The following is a 26478-nucleotide window of genomic DNA, read 5'->3' on the forward strand; positions in this document are numbered from 1 at the left end:
TGAAAGGAAACAGAAACCACATAAAAAAAGGTTGGAAAAACAGTAAGAACCAGCATTAGGCGAACCCCAGAAATGAACATTGGCGGGTGCCCATATTAACCTCTTTTGGGCACCCGTGTTTAATTGATCCGGATACTCATATTTAAATTATTTAGGCTTGCCGTTGAAAGTAAACATTAAATATAAAAGAAGGAATTTATCTCAAGTATTCAATGTTATGCTACAATTAAAGACACGGATAGATCTAAATTGGATGTGGTTGATTCCTTTGGGTATGTAAACTTGTTGATCTTCATTGTTCATTTGTGGGGCTCAGATAGGGGTTTAAGCTTTTATGATATCATTGCATTTGGGTAGCTATCTACAATATTAATTTTGTTATTAATTCCTTACAGCAGTATCTATTTATGTAAAGCTTTGTTTTAAGTAGAAATTAAAACTCTCTCTCTCTCTCTCTCTCTCTCTAGATAGGGAATAGAGCAGTTAGCATAAGAGGAATGCATTTTCTAAAAACAAATATCTCTTACCTTCAAAATTACTTGAAACTGAAAATACAAACATATTATAAAAGTGGGATGATACCCTCACTCCTATATTTTGATAATGGCACTACTCACTTTGTTTTACATTTTTTAATTAGTTTTTTTCACGGCTGTTACAAAACTCTAAGCCTGTGGGCACAAGTCTAACCCAATGAAGTTGATCCCACTGTAATTGGATGATCAAAACATTTCTTGTACTCTAAAACAGTGAAAATAAAATTAAGAAGGGAATTGCTAGCGTCCATCGCAAAAGGCTTTTCACCAGCCGCGAAAAGCCTTTTGCAATGGAGCTTAGCAAATCCCTGTTAAGAAACTTCAACCAGTTTTTCCAGTTCAGAGGTAAAAAAAAATGAATATAATAGAAGCCACTTGTGACATGTTTCCTCGAAGAAACTCTTCTTTTTTCACCCATATTTTTGGAACCCAAGTGTGCAACTCTACTCAGCCCACTAGCACTCATAATGAAATCACGATTAACCAAATCATCTTCAATCTCCACACTTCTGCAATATCTTTTCTTTCTTTGTCTACTTATTTGCTATCTGCTACCAACAGCAATGGCAACACCTCAGATAGAAATCTACTTTACATTTATAATACACACGTCAAATTCTTACTGCCGCTTTATGTGCTGACATGTATTAGCACAATTGGCGCATAGGATGGACCCATATGGTATCAAGTCCATGACCAGCCAAATCACACATTGCATATCTTGAAAATGGAAAAAGAAACCATCACTATATTGTCAGTTCCTTGCACCTGCAAGCTTCATCTTCCTCTCTTTCCATTGGAAACCCACAATCCCTTCTCCAAATGCAAAAGAAAAATTAGATATCGTGACAGGAAATTCCAAACTGTATGATTTTCCAGTGGAGGGTCATCTGGGAATCATCTCACTGAAACTAGCAGGCCCAGAGCTAAGTGTGGCAGTCGAGTCAATGGGTGTTGAGTTCCAATCTGATGAAAGGGGCACGGGTGGCGATTTGCTGGTGCTTGTGTTTTTCGAGCTTTTTTCAATTCTCACCAAGTCCTGAATGATGCCTGGGGGAGTCAGTAGCTTCTCGTTGAGGTGGGAGTTTTTCGAGAGCATAGATACAACCTGGGTTATCGAAGGCCGTCGTTGGGCTAACCCTTGGGTGCAGAAAAGGGCTACTTTCATATATCTAAGGACTTCTTCTTCCGGGTATTGTTGTAGCTCTGGATCCACCAGTTCCAACAGTCTCCCTTCTTCATAGAGCTGCCAAGCCTGTAAATGCAACCTTCAAAGTTAAAAAGAAAGCAATTACGGTAACAGAGGCATCAAAATGCTTTGAGAGAGAAGAGCACCAAAGAACTGTGTCTCAAATTCAGTATCTTGATTCTCCAAAAGTAGCATAACTCTCCACAGTTTGTTCCAAATGGTATGAAAAACTTAATGTGTTTAAATGAACTAGAATATGAAGACTCCATATATGTATAGTGCTACAAAATATGTTCAATCGTAAGGAAAAACTGACCCATTCCAAGAGATATTTCTGCAGCCCTGACCAAAATGTCTTTCCACTACTTCTGCCACTAACTATTTCAAGTACAAGGACCCCAAAGCTGTATATATCAGCCTTCTTCGTCAAATGACCACGCATTGCATACTCTGGTGCAAGATAACCACTGCATGTAACAAGCGTGTTTGAATTTAACATATTAAAATAAATAAAAAAGAGAATGAAGTTTAATGCAAATCGCATTATAGCATGGTTTCATTTGCTAACGAAGAGAATGAAGACAATTCACGCAAGTGGAACAACATAGTGGTGGGATATTGACTATTTTCTTGGGAAATGTTCTTATTCCCGCTTAGTAAAGCTATTATTAGGAAAAAAAATATGGAAGCTGGAGGGTTTTTTTATTTCATTGTTATCAAATATGATTTGTTTCATTTTCAAATTCAATTTGCTCGAAGACTTGCATAATGGTCTTGAAACTGGTATGTTGTTCTTTGGTGGTAGAGCCATGGTGTTGAGAAGTTGGACTTCGGATATCACTCTAGAAACATCTTCCCATAATTATGGGTGAGGTTTCCTGGACTTCATTTAAATTTTGGCTTAAAAAATCAATTGGAAATACCGAAATATAGCTAGTGTGATTGGGAAGCCATTCTATTCATATGCACAAACAGCTGAAGAATCTAGATTCACATTTACTAAACCTTGTGTTGAAGTGTCTATAGAAATTAAAACACCAAAAGAATAGTTACTCAACCTATTAAAAATGACTGTAAATCATCATCCTACCTCCATTGCAAAGCATTCAACCATCCAACTAATAACTGCCTGACCCAAAAGACTGTCGCTGACCCAAAACAGAATCTTTCAGTCAAGAAAGTCTGGACTAGTTAAGAAAATCAAAATAGAGCAAGTTCTAAAGCTCTGGCAGAAGAAAGAATTACTCCGTCAAGGAAGAGATATAAAGTTGTGGATGAAATTGAGTAAGTGTCCACTGAAGACACTCAAAATCATATGCTGGATGATCAAAACAAATGGGTTGAAGAAAAAAGCAATCTCATTGTGCTCTTCCATCTATTGGAAGTAATTCTGCTGAGCCCCATGATAAGATTGGTCGAGGGAGAACAAGTAGAGAAAAAAAGGATTAACATAACGTTAAATTCATTGTGTCGCATCATCCCATCAATGACAAACAATGGACATGATGAATTAACATTGTCATCTAATGTGCTTGGGAATGATTTAGATTAAGAGAAGCTTAAAAGTATTTTTTATGAAGGTAAACATACAAAATATGAAGATATCTTGACGGGTTTTTTTCAAAATATCAGAAAAAATATCGTGATTATGCCGTTTTATAAAAAATCACAAAATATCATGATATTTTGAAAAAGTGGGAGATACTCGTGACTATGCCTCCAAGCCCAAGAATAAGAGCAATTTGGTCTAGAGTCAGTACAATCTATCATTACCAGGATGATTTTTTTTTTTTTTTGAAAGGGTCATTACCAAGATGATTAGGTGTTCTCAAAGTGGTTCAGCTCATGCTACTGGTCAATTATTGATCTAGGAGTTTAAAGTTTGGACTGAGTTCAGATTCTCCTGTGGATAAACTTATACATTTTTTTGTCTATGGTTTGGATTTCCTGTGTAGCATCTAGTTTGAAATTGAAAAACCGGATGATTGGATTGTGAAAGTAATTTGATAGAAGACATAAGGTCGTTGTCATTTTTTTATTTTTTTTTTGAAAAAAACATCCAATAATGATAAAATAATAATGATTACAATAAGGGCAATGTTTCCCTCCGTATAAGAATCCCCCATGCATGCCAAATTTAGCGAGCTTATTGGCAAAATCATTGGCACTTCTAGGAAAGAGAGCAAACAAAAGAGAAGAATTTGTCTTCCAGTGAATAGCAGCAATCTCATCAATAAAATTCCCAAATCTCCACTGTCCCACACTGTGAACAACATCCGAAGATAAAGCGTTTGACAAGTACCCCCTCAATGAATAGAGGGCAGTTAAATACTCTAGTGAAGATCTTCAAACCAGTTAGCAGTGCTCTTATCTCAGGCCCATTAGGACTCAACCTACCAATAGGTCCAAAGTAGGAGTATAATATGTACCCGCCCGCATCTCTAAACACACCTCCAACTCTGGCAGGTCTTGGGTTGCCCAAGGAGCCTGCCAACAAACTTGAGTTAGATTACGTTGTCCGAAAGAAATCCATCTCGACCAGATCTTTCTCCTCGGTTTATGGCCCTTCAATATGTGCATCCCACTTTCTTTCTTTCTCTCTTTTTTTTGGATAGGTTAGCTGGTATCGAACCCCTGACCTCAAGGTGAAAGAAGAGTCTTTACCAACTGAGCTAGAGGCTCAACCCCATCATTATGAATTTCAATTTTTTGATTACCATTGTTTAGTAAAAGACAATATTCAAATGTAGTTATTATCTTTTTATTTTTGTTAGTAATAAATTAGTAAGGTTCTTGCCAAACCCCAGCTTACATTTTTTTTTTTTGAATGATGAATAGTATTAATATAAGCGATCAAAGACCGAGGAGGTCTGAACATATAATGCAAGAAGAGCCACAAGAAAAATGAAAAGGAAAAAATCAAGGAGGAAGATAATCAAATTGCTCCAGACTTTTCCTGAATACCATTAACTAGCTTATCCGCTGCGCCATTTGCAAACTGTTTCACCCACCTGATGAGCATTTAAATGTGCCCTTCCTACTCTATCTTGGATTTCATCAAAAAAAAAAAAAAAAAAACGCAAATCTCCATGGTATTGAGTGTGTCCCATTAAGCCAACTTATCACATTATTTGAATCTTCTTTTATCTCAACCTTTTCCAACCCCACATTGGTTAGAAGCATAATACCATGGTGGATGGTCCGCACTTCCGCCCGTTTGCATCATAAACTCCTATAGGACCCGAGTAGGGCCAAATGACATTTCCATGATCATCCCTTAAAACACCCCCAATTCCTGAAGGGCCTGGATTTTCCATCCTATATCCGTCAAAGTTTCAAGAAACCTTGAGTAGGTGGTTCCCACTAGGTCCACTTTGGGTTCTTCCCTAACTGCATTGCAAATCACTTATGAACTGTATCATAAGTCATAAGAAGACACAAATGCAAAGCTAGGAATGGTTCTCACCCACGAAATAGTGATTCCTATTATTTTATTGAATAGGAACAGGGGTCTCTTTGAAAAGCATTTAAAGGCCCTCGCATTTCTTTCCTTCTATAGAACCCATATTGTTGCGAGGAAGGATACCTTCCATAGGTTTTCCCCTTTCCTTTCCAAGGAACCATTTCCCAATTTTCTAGCAATTCCACTAATTTGGCCGGGAAGACCAAGCCACACCAAACCTGGATAACAGTCTGTTCCACACCTCTCTTGCTACCCAACAATGTAGCAGTAAGTGATCCATTGTTTCCCTGCCTAGAGCACAATGGTCTATGATAAGTATCTTCCACCTCCTGAAGAATTCGACTGTCTGTATCCTTTCTAGAATTGTCGCCTGTGCGAATGCGCAAAACCTAGGAGGTGCTTGGGTGCTCCATACCTTGGCGACTTTAGAGGATACAACGCATGGGACTAAGCGATGGTAAAAGGATTTCACTGTGAAGTCCCCCTTGAGTTCCAGATCCAAATTCTTTTATCCGAGCCAAAGGATTACCCCAGCTTACATTGAATAAATAAATAAATAATAAACAAAAAAGCTGAACTTAGACAACCATTCAAAATATAATACAAGTGAAAACATAAACACTTCTGTCAAAATAAACCTCATTCCACTCATCAATATATTTGAGTTGGTAAATTAAATACCTTGTGTGTGTGTGTTTCCTAATGATATTTTGGTACCACATATATTATAAAATTGTCATGGAAGAAAGGAAATTGTTGCTTCAATTGTTTGCTAAACGGTCCCCAGGGGCAACATTAATGCATAGTGGCATTCAGCATTTCATGGTTGAGACAAGTGTGCCCTAATGTTAAAAATCCAAAGATTTACAACTAGAATCCTATTTGAGGAAGACATTACAGGAATTGTAAGTGCCACTCAAAATGGAGTTTTGTCAGATTTAATGGTAGTTAAAGGTTTTTTTTAGTATGTCTTAAGGATTGAAGGGCAATGACATGATACTGCAGTTAAACATACTAAACTTGACTTCTTTTCTAGCTTGTCTAATTGATCCAGAATCCAAATACTATAAGAAGTTCATCAGTACATATAGATGACATGGAATTTGATCATAAACTAAATTTTGATGTGGACTGGCATTGATTTAGTAGTACTTATCCTTTACATTTTGTCTCTTGAATATTTTTCTGACTATTATTAAAGTTTAAGAAAAAACTCATAATTCACAATGCAGTTCTACAGTTTGAAATATGCCCCTTTTACAATTGGCAATCAATTCGATTCCATGACATTGGAATGGGCAACATAGTTACAAAATCATGGATATCAAATATCTTAGTAGACAGAAATTCAAATTGAATCTATATTCCATTGGGAAAGAAGCATCCATGATCTAATGCAGAAGGAAAGAGAGGACACAGAAATATATTAAATGTCAAATTTTCAACAAATATGTAAAGTCACTTACAGTGTTCCAGCAATTCGTGTACTAAGATGCGTAACATTGTTCGGAAAAAGTTTAGCCAATCCAAAGTCTCCAATTTTTGGGGCAAGGTTCTTGTCAAGAAGAATATTACTAGCTTTTACGTCTCTGTGCACTATATATGGATCAAGGTCTTCATGAAGGAATGCAAGACCCCTAGCAGTTCCCATACAGATATTTGATCTTTTGCCCCAATCTAGTATTATCATTTTACTCCTTGAACCTACAAGGCAAGAGAATATTAGGTATCTTTACAATGCCATTTGACATTATTGATATTAAGAATGTATTCATATCCTAGATTGCAGTCTTTATTGTCTAATTTTACCAAATAATGCGCGATCAAGGCTGCCATTCTCCACATACTCATAGACCAAAGCACGATTATCTCCTTGAACACAGCAACCAATTAGCTCAACAAGGTTTGGATGCCTAACATTTGTGATTGTATCAATCTCAGACAAAAATTCATGAATCCCTTGCTTTGATTCGGCAGAAAGCGATTTTACGGCAACTTGGGTGCCATTTTTCAGGGTTCCCTGGCAAATAGAAAACAATAAGAAAATAAAATAAAGATATATAGAGGATAATAATCTGAAGTCTGAACATAGCAAAGGGAAAAGGTCACATTTGCATACCTTGTAACCATATAATAAAAAATAAGAAGTTTCAAGAAGTACTAGAAAGGTTGCAACAAACAACCAATATCAAGATGTGACATGTCATGATGTCATGAACTTCAACAAACAATTTCCCCGAAAATATTTCGCAGACAATGACGCAGTCTCTATATTTTGTATTTTTCTATCAGCAGTTTTTTCCTTGGGCCTTTTCATCTTAGAAAAAAAATGGGTTTATTAGGTGAAGCATATATCAGAATAAATAACAAAAAAGATGGGGAATCAATTCTTCATACCACATTTATCAATTAAAAAGAGAGTACGTGTGCCAACCGATCTGCATGTTTAATAATTAACTAATCAGTTTTAAGTTTTTAAATGCAATTGATAACTAATTCCATGTATTTGACTGGTTCCCTTTAATAGAATATGCACAGATCATCTTGAACTCAAAGTCTGGACAACTGAACTTATAATGTTCAGTAGTCCGTAATTCCAATACTGGATCTCAGTTTCTATTATTTTTTATTTTCTTGATTTTTGAAGGATTGGGAATTTTCTAATCAAATGGGAGCAAAGGCATCTCCTATCCAAACTCAAAACTTTGAAGCAGACAACCTAAGATATATTCTCTTATTTTAATCCTCCCAACTATCTGTTTAAGGTACCTTTTTTTAAGAAAACTGTTTAACGTAAACGTACCTTTTCTGGATGAATGATGACTTCATTAGTAAAGAAAAGAAATAGAAACTGTTCCAGGGGCCAAATATTGCTGACTACATAATGACCTCGACACTCCTTTAGCAAGTGTGACCCTATCTCACTTTCTTAAGTTTTTCTTTATGCATCCATTCGAAGTTATTTTCATAAATATTTAGGGCTATTGGAGTGCTTTTGAGTTATTGGGAATAAACATGGGTGATAAAAAACTTGTTAATAAGGGAAATTAGGAAATGTACTATTGATGAGGAAGACACAGATTATTGTATTTGCATGGCTGTGTATTTGTATTTTTGACGTGGAAAATTTGGCAACGTACTACAAATTTGTCAATTAATAAAGTATTCTAATTGTCCATTTTGTATTATTTAGTTGGTAACTCGGTAATGATAGTTAGATACTTTATTTAATTATTGTTTGATGGTTGGATGATGATAATCAGTCAAAAATGAAGCACGCATTTTTCTAGAAAATTTGAGTAATTTTTTCGCACTTTCATAATTTTCATTTTTTTTTCTTTATTTTCGTTTATTTTCTATTTAAAAATTCAAAAAATTAGTGAGGCATTAAGCCTCAAGCCCCACATTTTACGCCTCACGCCTCAAAAGGAAAATAAAAAGCTTATGCAACACCTTCGCCTCTGCTGGTATAAGCAAGGGTGTTCCTCAAATAATTCAAAATCCGAGTTCCTTAGGTAATATGAAACAATCAGTGAAATGGTCATAATAAAGCTAACAGAAGTCTATCTTGAGGAAGCCTAATAGTCATTACTTTCATAGAACTAAAACAGGCAATAACCATTAAGTGTTTGTGCTTGCTTACCTTGTAGACTGTTCCAAATCCCCCTCGTCCTATCCTATTGCTCGCGTGAAATTTTTTTGTTGCAGAACTCAGTTCATCGTAAGAAAAAAGCCTGATATTCTTGGCCGACATATACCCTAGCCAAAAATAACAAGAAAAGGAGAAATTAAGATATAGAAAAAGCATGGTATGACCAGAACTTAGAATCAAATGCAGATAATGGAATCAAACAAAGGGAAGAGTCACAACACTTATTTTTCTATGTTAGACCCCTTCTTTCAGTAATCAACAACTGCATGTGTATGGACTAACATTCTTGAGGTTATCATTTAATATACTTCCCATTTTTATTTTCATGTTATTCATAGGAATGAATTCCTTGGTCTAACAGTTTTTTTAGTGGAGATGTTAGTGAGCTTGCTAGAACTACGTTTTTAATCACATTGGCTTACCTTTACCACTCAACATTCTGAAAATCAAAAGGTAGTTTCGAATCAAATTAAATTTTAAATAGTAAAAATTAAAATTGTTACGAAATATTTTAGAATTAAAAAAAAAATAACTGAACGAATGAAAAAAATCTACAAAAATTAAGATGTGGTAAAATCTCTACATTTCTATCACATCATATTTTTGTGCACCACAGAGCATCATAATCCATGACAAAATGCCTATTGAAGGTTACTTTTGGTTCTTTACTTCTTACTATTAGTGCCAAACCAAGCCTTTTTCATCAATTAAGTTCAAACCCTTTAACTAAATCCATTATATCAACTTGAAGCCAACCATTTCTAAATAAAGCCACTAAAATTACCAGTCAACTTAAAACAGTTTTCCTTAAATTAAAATATTTAAATTTCAAATATGATTACATCCCATACATCTAATCCCAAAAAACTACAAAAAATTTAGGTTCCTATATCCTACTTTAAAACAATGAGTTCGGGATTCACCACCAGAATTTGAAGAAAGAATCTTGGCACAGCTATACTAATCCGTAGAAATATGTTGCAAAAAATAATGCTGAATTTGGGGTCCCAGCTCTTAAGAAATCTCAAGAAATAAGTATAGGTTTTATGTTGAAGAGAAAATCCAAATCCCCAAACCTTTAATGACAGTTGAGTAGAATGGCATAACGGCTTGAGGGATTTAGTAAGTAATTTCTAACAAAACCCAGAAGAACCAAATCTTCTAATGAGAGTAGAATAGAATGAAATAAATGCTTAAGGACCTTCATTAAACTCTTTTTCTTATATACATATATAGGAATAATAAAATAAGATAACAAAAAAATAAATAAAACGTAACTCACAGTTGCAACCAACAAACATGAGATTCCAAAAGTAATTGAATCATAGGATTCATGAGTTGAATTGTACAACGCAGTAAAAGTTTCAGGATTAGTGTTCAATGGGATTTAACTCAAGGATTTGAAATTTATGTACCAAGACTCGGTTCAGATTTGCATTGTAAATCATAGGATTTAACAAAATTGAAAATCCATACCAGAAAAGGGAGTCCCCAATTGACGACATGTTAGACCTCAAAAGTGTTCATTAATCTCATTCCGCAAAAAAACAATTCACTGTAATGGTCTAAAGAGGGCGGGCCTTGGCGCAACAGTAAGGATGCTCCATTGTGACCTGGTGTCACGGGTTCGAGTCACGGAAACAGCCTCTCGGCAAAGCAGGGGTAAGGCTGTGTAAATCTAGCCCTCGCCAGACCCCGCAATGGCGGGAGCCTCGTGCACTGGGACACCCTATAATGGTCTAAAGACATACTCATTTTTTTTCAGAGAATAAGAAAACCGACCTCATATGCCAATGTTTGCTATTGTGAACTTTCAAGTTCACGTTTCTGTTGATGATATGGTTCATCTCAAGCCTCAACAGGTCTCTGTTCAGATGGACTAACCCCTGCAATCTTAATATCTTGTAACCAAATTTATTTATAAAAAAAATTAAAATGTTAAAAGCTAAAGGATTGACACACTGCTCGAAAAAAATTGCAAATGAAAGCTCTCTCAAAGCTATGGGAATCACAGAAATAAACTGATAGGAACATTATTTGCTGTGAGAAAAGACATTACGGTCTAACAAAAACCTTTTATTTTTTGAAAAGAAGCATGAACAAAAACATTACAAGCCTCAAACTGAACGACATAGCAGAAGGCTAAAAAAGGTCTAGGGAAACTAATAGTCTACCCGGATGTTATCATGGAACATAAAAGATGTTATCATGGAACATCAAAAATTTAGTGTGCTTCGGAGCACAAACAACCTATAATATATTAAATTCAGAAATGCATGCCAACATCAAGCCAGAAGGATATGCATTCAAGTTGTATCTCAATTTCCAGGACAATAAAACAACTCCCTCCCTCCCTTTCCCTTTAACGTTATTCGTTAAATTTTAAAGGCAAAGAAAAATGTTAAAGGGGGTGAATTTATCCTCAAGCAGTGAACCATTCTCACAGAAACCATTAAAGTGTTGGGGGGATATCATTTCACTAAAACAAGTGCAGGAAGCTGTACTGACACAAAGAATCAATAAAGTTGGAATATATGTAATAACTGCTGCTTTACTGTATAATGAATAGAAATGTGAAGAATAAATGTGTGATAAATTTCTCACCATCAGCTTCTTGTTGAGATGGATTCCATCTCAATGAATCAAGGCAGCAAAAACTCATATCCATGTGAGGTATCTGGCTGAATCTTCTGAAATTCTAGGTATGTCCCTTTTTATCTACGATGTGGGCGCCAAACTGTTTGGAAAAGAAACAATTCTATTATCTCCATGGATAGTTTGGAATCATTCAATAAACGTTGTACAGCCAATAACTTGGGGTTGAGAATCAAGGAAAGCTAGTAGAACTAGAAACACATGTAAGAAAACCCAGAAAACAGTTTTATGCAATTTTATACTCTAATTTCCATATCCATATCTGTAGATTTTTTATAGAGCAATCAATTAACAAATAGAAAGCTTTATCAACAAGGGCAGACACTGTTAACTTCTTTTTCTCCCTTATTTTACTTTCTTCACAATAAATTACACCCCAGATGCCCCCCAGTCACTATGCTTTTTCTTAAATATATTCTTTTCAAACACAAAATGCAAGACACTTATCTACAGCCATTTGATTTTGTCCCACACCCCCCCACATGATATAAACACAAGACTTTCCTTAATTTCCAAGAAACTTCTAGGCTTCTTCAAATTCTTGAAACAAGATCAAAGGAAAAGGGTGAGGGTACTCTTCCACATATGTTAGTTGATCTTCCACTTCAGACACATAAATATCAATCTACATGCAAATTGCCAATTTTCTTCTCTCCCCACTCATAAAATCCCAAAGGGACATCAATGGGATTCCCAACCCAATGGCAGAGCAAAATATGAGAACATTAGTGTCATTTCCCAATCCAACACCTTAACATGTTCTTCCAATTGCAAATTTATTCCCTCACCCATCCAAACTTCAGCATTGCACTCTTTCCGAATTAAACTTCAGAACATCTCAATGTCCACCTTAAATTCTTACTTTCTCTATGGAGATGAACATGTCTTCGCATATGGAAGTATAATCCCAAGCGAGTGAGGTCAACAACCATGAATGCTTCATTCTAATATATGCTCTCCAATCTTTCGCACATTATACTAAGCAGTTTGACTACTATAGTAAAGAGATATACTCTTGTCTTAGTCCACCAAACTCTTGAGTAAAACAAGCCAAAGGTGGAGATTGTTAAAGAAGTGTCTTCGTTTCCACTATAACTAGTTTCCTAATATAACTAGATTACCTGGCTATTGTAGGGAGGCAAAAACAAGAGTGGATTGCTTCTAGGTTTTGTGGAAAAAACTAGATATATAATACTAGGACTCGCATTTCGAACATGCATGGATACAGCCTCTATAGGATAACTTCCATCTTGATCGTTATTTGGGTTTTCATACGATACCCGCGATCCCTCTCGATTTGTAATCCAATACACAAATCAATTGGTTCTGTCAGGCTAGCTATATGTTGTGTAATATCAACCATGCAAGAGTGTTTTCTCTTGGGCGTGAGAGAGAGAAGAGACAGGGAGACAAAGGGAGAGAGAGTTTCCTAGGTTTTTTTGTCGGGTTTCTCTTATGTACGGTCTGTTGGATTTTATGGGTTAAATAGATTAGTTCAACAAAACTAGTGATATATTTAATTGAAATGAAATAAAGAAAGGGTTACCTTTGATGATCCCGAATGTAAACCGCAAATCAGTAACCAAAGATCAAAGCATATATGTGAGAAATTGAGAAGAATTTAGTGGTAGAGGCACGTTACGGAATAACGCTACCCTTAAGATAGATTATCGCCCCACCACGCTAGGTATGCAATCGGGTTCTCTTGCGACCTATCTCCAGGATACAACACCACTTTCCTTGTCGTTGACGGTGTGCACGCACCGGCTCGGACCTTGCGAACACGATCTATGCCGAGATTTTGCCCAACAAAATTGAAACTTGGAAAATCTTAAAGCTAGTTGATCAAAGTATTTAGATATATACTTGATCAGAAAATACAAAAATCAGCAAAATAGATACGTGAACAGTGTATAAAAACCAAGAAGAAGAAGAAGTAGAAGAAAAGGTACACCTTACATATGAGATGTGTCTTGTATATATATATATACAAGAGAATTGCACTATCTCTTAGTGTCCCGTTGTAGTGCCCGTTGTAAAACGGTCAAAAACATGCACTAATCATTAGTGTCCCGTTGTAGTATCCCGTTGTAAAACGGTAAAAAACACTAATGATTGAAAAGCATTAAAATAATGAAAATTAACCATTGCAAAAATCATAATGAATCATCATTCAACGTTACAATGCATTTATTACTTAAATAATAAATGGCAGCAACGTGTAACGTTTGACTGTTTGAATTTGATTCATTTTATTAATAAAATATCAAAGCTTTTAAAAACAAAGCTTAAAATATTATAAAATTTTATCAATCCCCCACATGAATCAAAATTCAAAATAAAAAATGTTAAATAAATATGGGCAAACCAAGATATCATGCAATGGGCGAAGGTGTCTTGTGGACTTGAACCTTCACTTAGTGTTCATATATTACAGTCTATAAAGATTCCAAGTGAAATACGTCTTGAACAAAGAACCTTGAGTAATAGACCTTCACATATTACACACATGATACCGGCAATGTAACCGTGTTCTATCGGGGTAGCACATTTCGGCCATGCGCTGATCCTGTTTCATGAGAGCTCTAGAGAACAAGCCTTAATTCTCATAGGAAGCGGCCCCACTTCCACACTCATATAGGTGAGTCCATCAAGGGTACCTGTAACCACGCACCCCGCTTATAAACAGCTATAGACCCATTCAGAGCAAAGCTCTTCCTCCATATCGTTACAGTTAGTACTATTTACATCTTAGGGATAGGCCAAGAGAAGTCTTTCATTCTCTTGAAAATTTAAGTACAGTACTTTCACCGATCACTTGAATAACTTGTTTTTCCCATTGAACCTAGTTCTTGGGATCTCCAGTCATATAGGTTGGGTTGCCGTTATTGGTGATTCTATTTGATAGGCTTTAGCCCCATCCCTCTTGATGTTTCAGCCACTAGCTTTTTAGCTAGTCCTTTGGTCAGTGGATCTGCCAAGTTTCTCTCTGACCTTATAAAGTCAATTGCAATCACTCCATCTAAAAGCAATTGCCTCACATAATTATGCCTCAGACGTATGTGTCTGGATTTACCATTATATGTTCTACTCTTAGCCCTTGCTATTGTAGCTTGGCTATCACAATGAATAGATATAGCTGGAATTGGCTTGCACCATAGAGGAATATCTGCTAACAGATTCCTAATCTATTCCGCTTCTTCACCTGCTTTATCTAAAGCAATAAATTCAGATTCCATGGTGGAACGTGCTCTACAGGTCTGCTTGGTAGATTTCCAAGCGACAGCACCACCACCCAAAGTGAAAATATATCCACTTGTGGATTTAGTTTCTTCTGAATCTGAAATCCAATTTGCATCGCTATATCCTTCTAATACAGCGGGATAACAACCATAGTGGAGTCCAAACTCCATTGTGCCTTTCAAATATCTTAAAATCCTGATAAGTGCATCCCAATGTTCTTGACTAGGGTTACTAGTGTATCTGCTTAGCCTACCAACTGCGTAAGCTATATCTGGTCTAGTGCAATTCATTAGATACATTAAACTGCCTATAATTCTGGAGTATTCTGATTGGGATATACTTTTTCCAGTATTTTTCTTAAGTTTTGAACTAGGATCATATGGTACACTCAAGGGAGTACAATCAAATTTGTTAAATTTTCTAAGGATCTTTTCAACATAATGAGATTGTGTTAAAACAATCCCTTCTAAATTTCTAATTATCTTAATTCCTAAGATTACATCTGCCAACCCAAGATCTTTCATGTCAAAGTTTTCTGACAAAAGATTCTTGGTGTCATTTATAACATCTAGACTCGTACCAATGATTAACATATCATCGACATACAGGCAGATCAAAACTCCAGAATTACCTTCAAATTTACTGTATACACATTTATCAGAATCATTTATAGTAAAACCATTTGATAACACTACTTTATCAAATTTCTCATGCCATTGTTTTGGTGCTTGTTTTAAACCATAAAGAGATTTTATAAGTTTACACACTTTACGTTCTTGACCTGGGACTACAAATCCCTCAGGTTGTTCCATGTAAATTTCTTCTTCTAATTCTCCATTTAGGAAAGCCGTTTTAACATCCATTTGATGGATTTCTAAGTTATAGATAGCTGCTATAGCTATCAACAATCTTATTGTTGCAATCCTAGTTACAGGAGAATAGGTGTCAAAATAATCTATCCCTTCTTTCTGTTTAAAACCTTTGGCTACTAATCTAGCCTTAAATTTTTCTATAGATCCATCGGTTCTAAGTTTCTTTTTAAAAATCCATTTACAACCTATTGGTTTGCACCCATGAGATTAATCCGTTAACTCCCATGTGTTATTTGATATAATGGATTCTATTTCACTATTTATAGCTTCTTTCCAGAAGTTTACATCCAAAGAAGACATAGCTTCCTTAAAGGTAGATGGATCATCCTCCACCAAGAAGGTATAAAAGTCAGAGCTAAAGTTAGTAGTTTTCTTTGCTCTTAGACTTCTTCTAGGTTCTATCTCTAGGCTACCTTCTTCTCTACCTCTTTTTCTTCCTTTAGGTTCTTGGTTTTTTATTTGAGGAATACCACGACTACTAGATGCAACTTCTGTTTGAGGTATTAGAGATTGACTTACATTAGTTTGTTTAAGAGGAAACACATCCTCAAAAAATTCTGCATCTCTAGACTCTAATATAGTGTTTACATCTATGGAATTATGTTCAGATTTTACCACCAGAAATCTATAAGCTGCACTATTTTGTGCATACCCTATGAATACACAATCCAATGTTTTAGATCCTAACTTTGTTTTCTTAGGGGGAGGTAATATTACTTTAGCTAAACACCCCCACACTTTAAGGTATTTAAGACTTGGTTTTCTACCTTTCCATAACTCGAATGGAGTTCCATTTTCATTTTTATAAGGTATTTTATTTAGTATATGACAAGCCGATAATAAGGCTTCCCCCCACATGTTAAGTGGTAGCCCTGAACTAGATAGCATGGCATTTACCATGTCAATTAGAGTCCTATTTTTTCTTTCTGCAACTCCATTTTGTTGTGGAGAATAAGGTGCCGTCACCTCATGAATAATTCCATATTTTCTACAATATTCAGAAAATTCATTGATGGATACATTGAGCTTGAATAAACCTCCACAAGCATAACCCTTTCCCACAAACATCCCACCCTTGGTGAGAATAAACTTATCAGATTCGAAGACGAGCTTGTAACCGTGCTTGTTCAACAAGTAGCCAGAAATTAAGTTCTTCCTGACTTCTGGAACATAGAGAACTTGGTGCAGTGTGAGAACCTTGCCGGAAGTGAGTTTGAGATCAATCTTCCCTTTCCCCATGACCTTAGCCGTTGAGGAGTTACCCATGAAAAGCATTTCGCTTTCATCTACTTGATGATAGGTGACGAACGCACTTTTGTCACAACAGACATGTATAGTGGCTCCAGTGTCTACCCACCAATCACTCACATTGAACACCATGTTCACTTCAGAGTCTACGGTTATAAGCTTCTTCACTTCGGTTCCGTGAATAACAGTTCCAGATTCCACCATATTGGCTTGAGGAGCGGGTTTCGCTTGAGAGTTTCCGACATTTTGGGAAGTGTCTTTCCCCTTTCTATGTCGACATTGTCTAGCATAGTGTCCAAGTTTTCCGCAATTGAAACAACCCTCTTTCTTCTTATTTTTGTCTATCTTTTTGTTAATTTTGAAGTGGTTTCGGTTCTCCATCTTTTTCTTGTTTTGATGAGACCCAAAGTTTTTATTTGTTTTCTTCTCACTAGTTTCAACAAGATTAGCCTTAGAAAGGAATTTCGATTCTTTGTTATTTTGATCACGATTCCTATGTTCTTCTTCTATTCGGAGTGTTACTAGGAGATCTTCTAAAGATAATTCCTCTTTTTTATGTTTAAGACTTTTTCCGAATTCTTTCCATGAAGGTGGAAGTTTATCAATAATGGTTGCCGAATGGAAACGGTCATCCATTTTGATTCCTTCCGCTAGGATCTCATTCAATAGGAGTTGGAATTCATGAACTTGTCCTAAGACGGGTTTTCCATCTATCATCTCAAATCTAAGATAGTTTCCAACTACATATTTTTTCACTCGGGCATCTTCGGTCTTATATTTTTTATCTAAAGCTTCCCACATTTCTTTGGCGGTCTTCATTCCACAATACACGTCATACAAGGAATTCGACATGGCACTAAGTATATAACCACGACACAAAAAGTCATCATTTTCCCATTTTTGAGTAACCTCGGATTGAGCGGGCTCATGCTCTTCGGGACTAGGCTTGGGTGTGGTCAAGATATAGGCAATTTTAAGAGTTGAAAGCCAAAAGAATAAGCGTTGTTGTCAACGCTTGAAGTTCAATTCGTCAAACTTCTCTGGACGAGTGTAATCTTCACCGGCCATGTTGAACTAATCCAATAATCTATCTTAAGTTGTTGGATTTTATGGGTTAAATAGATTAGTTCAACAAAACTAGTGATATATTTAATTGAAATGAAATAAAGAAAGGGTTACCTTTGATGATCCCGAATGTAAACCGCAAATCAGTAACCAAAGATCAAAGCATATATGTGAGAAATTGAGAAGAATTTAGTGGTAGAGGCACGTTACGGAATAACGCTACCCTTAAGATAGATTATCGCCCCACCACGCTAGGTATGCAATCGGGTTCTCTTGCGACCTATCTCCAGGATACAACACCACTTTCCTTGTCGTTGACGGTGTGCACGCACCGGCTCGGACCTTGCGAACACGATCTATGCCGAATGATTTTGCCCAACAAAATTGAAACTTGGAAAATCTTAAAGCTAGTTGATCAAAGTATTTAGATATATACTTGATCAGAAAATACAAAAATCAGCAAAATAGATACGTGAACAGTGTATAAAAACCAAGAAGAAGAAGAAGTAGAAGAAAAGGTACACCTTACATATGAGATGTGTCTTGTATATATATATATATATATACAAGAGAATTGCACTATCTCTTAGTGTCCCGTTGTAGTGTCCCGTTGTAAAACGGTCAAAAACATGCACTAATCATTAGTGTCCCGTTGTAGTATCCCGTTGTAAAACGGTCAAAAACACTAATGATTGAAAAGCATTAAAATAATGAAAATTAACCGTTGCAAAAATCATCATGAATCATCATTCAATGTTACAATGCATTTATTACTTAAATAATAAATGGCAGCAACGTGTAACGTTTGACTGTTTGAATTTGATTCATTTTATTAATAAAATATCAAAGCTTTTAAAAACAAAGCTTAAAATATTATAAAATTTTATCAATTTTGCTGAAATATGTGTTCAATCAAAATTTAGCAAAAAACCATTTAAATCAGTAGAAAGAAATTCAGAAATACTAGGACTAGTACATAGTGATGTTTGCGACCTAAAGAACACTATTACTAGAGGAGGAAATAAATATTTTATTACCTTCATAGATGATAAATCAAAATTTGCTATGGTATATCTTCTTAAATCTAAAGATGAAGCTTTAGAAAATTTTATAACCTATAAAACTGAAGTGGAAAATCAGTTAGAAAAAAGAATTAAAATACTTAGATCAGATCGAGGTGGTGAATACACCTCCAATGAATTTTCATTGATGAAATTTTATAATATTTTAAGCTTTGTTTTTAAAAGCTTTGATATTTTATTATTAAAATGAATCAAATTCAATTGGTCAAACGTTTACACGTTGCTGCCATTTATTAATTAAATGGTGATGCATTGTAACGTTGAATGATGATTCATGATGATTTTTTTTTAACAGTTAATTTTCATTATTTTAATGCTTTTCAATCATTAGTGTTTTTGACCGTTTTACAACGGGATACTACAACGGGACACTAATGATTAGTGCATGTTTTTGACCGTTTTACAACGGGACACTACAACGGGACACTAAGAGATAGTGCAAGTCTCTTGTATATATATATACAAGACACATCTCATATGTAAGGTGTACCTTTTCTTCTACTTCTTCTTCTTCTTGGTTTTTATACACTGTTCACGTATCTATTTTGCTGATTTTTGTATTTTCTGATCAAGTATATATCTAAATACTTTGATCAACTAGCTTTAAGATTTTCCAAGTTTCATTTTGTTGGGCAAAATCATTCGGCATAGATCGTGTTCGCAAGGTCCGAGCCGGTGCGTGCACACCGTCAACGACAAGGAAAGTGGTGTTGTATCCTGGAGATAGGTCGCAAGAGAACCCGATTGCATACCTAGCGTGGTGGGGCGATAATCTATCTTAAGGGTAGCGTTATTCCGTAACGTGCCTCTACCACTAAATTCTTCTCAATTTCTCACATATATGCTTTGATCTTTGGTTACTGATTTGCGGTTTACATTCGGGATCATCAAAGATAACCCTTTTTTTATTTCATTTCAATTAAATATATCACTAGTGTTGTTGAACTAATCTATTTAACCCATAAAATCCAACAACTTAAGATAGATTATTGGATTAGTTCAACATGGCCGGTGAAGATTACACTCGTCCAGAGAAGTTTGACGAATTGAACTTCAAGCGTTGGCAACAACGCTTATTCTTTTGGCTTTCAACTCTTAAAATTGCCTATATCTTGACCACACCCAAGCCTAGTCCCGAAGAGCATGAGCCCGCTCAATCCGAGGTTACTCAAAAATGGGAAAATGATGACTTTTTGTGTCGTGGTTATATACTTAGTGCCCTGTCGAATTCCTTGTATGACGTGTATTGTGGAATGAAGACCGCCAAAGAAATGTGGGAAGCTTTAGATAAAAAATATAAGACCGAAGATGCCGGATTGAAAAAATATGTAGTTGGAAACTATCTTAGATTTGAGATGATAGATGGAAAACCCGTCTTAGGACAAGTTCATGAATTCCAACTCCTATTGAATGAGATCCTAGCGGAAGGAATCAAAATGGATGACCGTTTCCATTCGGCGACCATTATTGATAAACTTCCACCTTCATGGAAAGAATTCGGAAAAAGTCTTAAACATAAAAAAGAGGAATTATCTTTAGAAGATCTCCTAGTAACACTCCGAATAGAAGAAGAACATAGGAATCGTGATCAAAATAACAAAGAATCGAAATTCCTTTCTAAGGCTAATCTTGTTGAAACTAGTGAGAAGAAAACAAATAAAAACTTTGGGTCTCATCAAAACAAGAAAAAGATGGAGAACCGAAACCACTTCAAAATTAACAAAAAGATAGACAAAAATAAGAAGAAAAAGGGTTGTTTCAATTGCGGAAAACTTGGACACTATGCTAGACAATGTCGACATAGAAAGGGGAAAGACACTTCCCAAAATGTCGGAAACTCTCAAGCGAAACCCGCTCCTCAAGCCAATATGGTGGAATCTGGAACTGTTATTCACGGAACCGAAGTGAAGAAGCTTATAACCGTAGACTCTGAAGTGAACATGGTGTTCAATGTGAGTGATTGGTGGGTAGACACTGGAGCCACTATACATGTCTGTTGTGACAAAAGTGCGTTCGTCACCTATCATCAAGTAGATGAAAGCGAAATGCTTTTCATGGGTAACTCCTCAACGGCTAAGGTCATGGGGAAAGGGAAGATTGATCTCAAACTCACTTCCGGCAAGGTTCTCACACTGCAGCAAGTTCTCTATGTTCCAGAAGTCAGGAAGAACTTAATTTCTGGCTACTTGTTGAACAAGCACGGTTACAAGCTCGTCTTCGAATCTGATAAGTTTATTCTCACTAAGGGTGGGATGTTTGTGGGAAAGGGTTATGCTTGTGGAGGTTTATTCAAGCTCAATATATCCATCAATGAATTTTCTGAATATTGTAGAAAATATGGAATTATTCATGAGGTGACGGCACCTTATTCTCCACAACAAAATGGAGTTGCAGAAAGAAAAAATAGGACTCTAATTGACATGGTAAATGCCATGCTATCTAGTTCAGGGCTACCACTTAACATGTGGGGGGAAGCCTTATTATCGGCTTGTCATATACTAAATAAAATACCTTATAAAAATGAAAATGGAACTCCATTCGAGTTATGGAAAGGTAGAAAACCAAGTCTTAAATACCTTAAAGTGTGGGGGTGTTTAGCTAAAGTAATATTACCTCCCCCTAAGAAAACAAAGTTAGGATCTAAAACATTGGATTGTGTATTCATAGGGTATGCACAAAATAGTGCAGCTTATAGATTTCTGGTGGTAAAATCTGAACATAATTCCATAGATGTAAACACTATATTAGAGTCTAGAGATGCAGAATTTTTTAAGGATGTGTTTCCTCTTAAACAAACTAGTGTAAGTCAATCTCTAATACCTCAAACAGAAGTTGCATCTAGTAGTCGTGGTATTCCTCAAATAAAAAAACCAAGAACCTAAAGGAAGAAAAAGAGGTAGAGAAGAAGGTAGCCTAGAGATAGAACCTAGAAGAAGTCTAAGAGCAAAGAAAACTACTAACTTTGGCTCTGACTTTTATACCTTCTTGGTGGAGGATGATCCATCTACTTTTAAGGAAGCTATGTCTTCTTTGGATGTAAAACTTCTGGAAAGAAGCTATAAATAGTGAAATAGAATCCATTATATCAAATAACACATGGGAGTTAACGGATTAATCTCATGGGTGCAAACCAATAGGTTGTAAATGGATTTTTAAAAAGAAACTTAGAACCGATGGATCTATAGAAAAATTTAAGGCTAGATTAGTAGCCAAAGGTTTTAAACAGAAAGAAGGGATAGATTATTTTGACACCTATTCTCCTGTAACTAGGATTGCAACAATAAGATTGTTGATAGCTATAGCAGCTATCTATAACTTAGAAATCCATCAAATGGATGTTAAAACGGCTTTCCTAAATGGAGAATTAGAAGAAGAAATTTACATGGAACAACCTGAGGGATTTGTAGTCCCAGGTCAAGAACGTAAAGTGTGTAAACTTATAAAATCTCTTTATGGTTTAAAACAAGCACCAAAACAATGGCATGAGAAATTTGATAAAGTAGTGTTATCAAATGGTTTTACTATAAATGATTCTGATAAATGTGTATACAGTAAATTTGAAGGTAATTCTGGAGTTTTGATCTGCCTGTATGTCGATGATATGTTAATCATTGGTACGAGTCTAGATGTTATAAATGACACCAAGAATCTTTTGTCAGAAAACTTTGACATGAAAGATCTTGGGTTGGCAGATGTAATCTTAGGAATTAAGATAATTAGAAATTTAGAAGGGATTGTTTTAACACAATCTCATTATGTTGAAAAGATCCTTAGAAAATTTAACAAATTTGATTGTACTCCCTTGAGTGTACCATATGATCCTAGTTCAAAACTTAAGAAAAATACTGGAAAAAGTATATCCCAATCAGAATACTCCAGAATTATAGGCAGTTTAATGTATCTAATGAATTGCACTAGACCAGATATAGCTTACGCAGTTGGTAGGCTAAGCAGATACACTAGTAACCCTAGTCAAGAACATTGGGATGCACTTATCAGGATTTTAAGATATTTGAAAGGCACAATGGAGTTTGGACTCCACTATGGTTGTTATCCCGCTGTATTAGAAGGATATAGCGATGCAAATTGGATTTCAGATTCAGAAGAAACTAAATCCACAAGTGGATATGTTTTCACTTTGGGTGGTGGTGCTGTCGCTTGGAAATCTACCAAGCAGACCTGTAGAGCACGTTCCACCATGGTATCTGAATTTATTGCTTTAGATAAAGCAGGTGAAGAAGCGGAATGGATTAGGAATCTGTTAGCAGATATTCCTCTATGGTGCAGCCAATTCCAGCTATATCTATTCATTGTGATAGCCAAGCTACAATAGCAAGGGCTAAGAGTAGAACATATAATGGTAAATCCAGACACATACGTCTGAGGCATAATAATGTGAGGCAATTGCTTTTAGATGGAGTGATTGCAATTGACTTTATAAGGTCAGAGAGAAACTTGGCAGATCCACTGACCAAAGGACTAGCTAAAAAGCTAGTGGCTGAAACATCAAGAGGGATGGGGCTAAAGCCTATCAAATAGAATCACCAATAACGGCAACCCAACCTATATGACTGGAGATCCCAAGAACTAGGTTCAATGGGAAAAACAAGTTATTCAAGTGATCGGTGAAAGTACTGTACTTAAATTTTCAAGAGAATGAAAGACTTCTCTTGGCCTATCCCTAAGATGTAAATAGTACTAACTGTAACGATATGGAGGAAGAGCTTTGCTCTGAATGGGTCTATAGCTGTTTATAAGCGGGGTGCGTGGTTACAGGTACCCTTGATGTACTCACCTATATGAGTGTGGAAGTGGGGCCGCTTCCTATGAGAATTAAGGCTTGTTCTCTAGAGCTCTCATGAAACAGGATCAGCGCATGGCCGAAATGTGCTACCCCGATAGAACACGGTTACATTGCCGGTATCATGTGTGTAATATGTGAAGGTCTATTACTCAAGGTTCTTTGTTCAAGACGTAGTTCACTTGGAATCTTTATAGACTGTAATATATGAACACTAAGTGAAGGTTCAAGTCCACAAGACACCTTCGCCCATTGCATGATATCTTGGTTTGCCCATATTTATTTAAAAATTTTTATTTTGAATTTTGATTCATGTGGGGGATTGATGAAATTTTATAATATTTTAAGCTTTGTTTTTAAAAGCTTTAATATTTTATTATTAAAATGAATCAAATTCAATTGGTCAAACGTTTACACGTTGCTGCCATTTATTAATTAAATGGTGATGCATTGTAACGTTGAATGATGATTCATGATGAGTAAACGGGTTACAGTTTGTGGGTTTACAGATTTCCAGGTTAGTCTCATCACAATCCCTGTAATTTTGTTTTCTCATAGTGAAGATTGTGTTCTCTCTCGTGGACATAGGCATCTTGGCCCAACCACGTAAAATCTCAGTGTTCAACTTGTGGCTTGTTTACTTTTACTTTTCCATTTATTTGTGCATGATCGGATCGGATTTTCCCCGTGGATTTTCTCGACAGCATCTAAGATGGTCATATGAGTATAAAACAAAACCAATTACATGACCCAGTCTAATAAATTAAAAGTAAACCGGAACCTCATGTAAGATCAGAATAACTAGTTACCAAAAATACGCGATCTTTCATGAAAGTCTTCTGCATTGAATTGTTTCAATTCAAGATTTCTGTTTATCACAAAACCAACGAATAACTAAAGAATTTATTGCAACAAAAACCTGCTGCTAGAAATCTGGTTAACAGAAACTACTCAAAACAAAACAAAATAACAAATAGTCATTGGTAACCCAATTGGCCAAAACAAGTATGTGCAACAATTCAAGTGTGTAGTGAAATAAACAAAGGCAACAAGAAATCAATAGACACAAGAGACTTACTTGGTCTGGCACTAGGCTTACATCTATGAGCAACCCGGCAAGTAAAAATTCACTAACAAGAATGGAAAATTACGAACAAGGGTGAAAATCTTACCTCTCCAACAATAGAGAAAAAACCCAACAAGACCCTCTTCTTGCAATCCAAGCAAAAACCCAACTCTCTCTGCACAATATCTTCACAACCCAGAAAACATTATAAAAGATTAAAAGAAACCCAATAATCTTGGATCTAAGTTAGAAGAAAAAACCCTTACAGATTCAAAGGTAAGGATCGAAGTACGAAATTCCTTTTTGCTACTGTTGAAATCAGAATGAAGACACGGAGAAGAATCTTATTTTTTTCCTTCTTGAAAATTCTTCGTCTTTGTCCTTTTATCAAGTGAACTTTTCTTTTCCCACCTGATTACTTGAAGACTTTTTTCCTCCTTGAAAATTCTTCGTCTTTGTCCTTTTATCAAGTGAACTTCTCTTTTCCCACCTGATTACTTGAACCCTGTTACAAGACAACGACCGTTGTATCTCCAAGGTCTTCTCATTTTTTTTATGGCTAAAAGGGGTGTGAATTATCCTACGGGGGTGCGAATTTGTCAGCACTCTTTTTTAATTGGGGGAATCCTAAAAAGACGGATCGCTTTTCGATTTCATCATAGGGCCCACGTGTGCCACATGACCGGCACATGACCTTGATTTGATGACGTATCCATGATTTGTTAAAGACAAACTCATTGCAAAGGGTCCCACCTTCGATTGATCCAAACCGTTAATCCGAGAGGCATCAATTCCAAGTTCACCCACGCCATGGACACGCTTTTAACTAAGTTGTGGTCGCTTAGACTTTGACTGATCCAAACCGTTGATCCGAAAGGCCTCAGTTCCAAGTTGACGCACAGACACGCTCTTAAGTTGTGGTGCTTTGACATTGAAAATGTCTACTTTCAGATGTATCAATATCATTTGACTTTTAATAATTATATTTGCACTACCATACTTTGACAACGACAAAAACTCACCTTGTCTTTTCCTTTTTAATTTTTAATTGGCTTTTTGGTAACTGGAATAGCTTTTGACAGCTGGTTGAATTATAAGGTGAGTTTGTTTAGGGTTTTATTAAAACATTAAAACATGATAGCGAGGAATTGATATTCACAAACCCATGTTTGATAATGGCGCTCCTTTCTTCAATTGATACTTTTCTATTTACCCGCAAAGAGAGGGGCCCGATTAAGGTTTGCAAATGCATCCTAAACATATATTTAAGATGACTCAATGATCTAGAGCGTCCATTTGTCGGGTCCCAAATTAAATAGAAAATCATCTCCGTAGGATGATCCTAACCCTCCGATTTATGGAGGTTGCTAATACTATGCCATCTATTTCAAACCTCTACGAAGCAAAGGGCTAGGATCATCCTATGGAGATAATTTTAAGGTAGAACTTATTTAATTCTTGAGGGTGAGGGGACGAATGAAGGGTTTAGATCATCCAATAATTTGGGCCCCACAACTGAAGTCACACCAAAATCCAACTTTGGGGTATATGGTACATCTAACACTCCCTTATTTTAATATTGACAGCTGTCTTTACTTAAACTTTT

At 36.0% G+C, this 26478-nt stretch overlaps 1 protein-coding gene across 2 annotated transcripts; it reads right to left on the reverse strand.

Annotated features, from left to right (window-relative positions):
• Positions 1-992: 992 nt before the first annotated feature.
• On the reverse strand, positions 993-25368 carry LOC143882166 (cold-responsive protein kinase 1-like). 2 transcript variants are annotated; one of them, XM_077385614.1, is made up of 8 exons: positions 25139-25368; positions 24979-25047; positions 11445-11577; positions 8832-8947; positions 6998-7208; positions 6655-6892; positions 2042-2192; positions 993-1791 (listed from the first exon to the last, which is right to left on the reverse strand). In XM_077385614.1, exons 3-8 carry the CDS (start codon positions 11506-11508, stop codon positions 1423-1425), a joined length of 1149 nt encoding a protein of 382 aa, XP_077241729.1. In that variant the 5' UTR covers positions 11509-11577; positions 24979-25047; positions 25139-25368; the 3' UTR covers positions 993-1422. The 2 variants fall into 2 exon arrangements, with proteins under 2 accessions (XP_077241729.1, XP_077241728.1); XM_077385613.1 differs by having other exon boundaries at positions 24979-25058.
• Positions 25369-26478: the final 1110 nt, after the last annotated feature.

The sequence above is a fragment of the Tasmannia lanceolata genome, unplaced genomic scaffold (genome assembly GCF_043159265.1).
Source record: "Tasmannia lanceolata isolate RefF3 unplaced genomic scaffold, GAP_Taslan_0.1 ptg000007l, whole genome shotgun sequence".
NCBI lineage: Eukaryota > Viridiplantae > Streptophyta > Magnoliopsida > Canellales > Winteraceae > Tasmannia > Tasmannia lanceolata.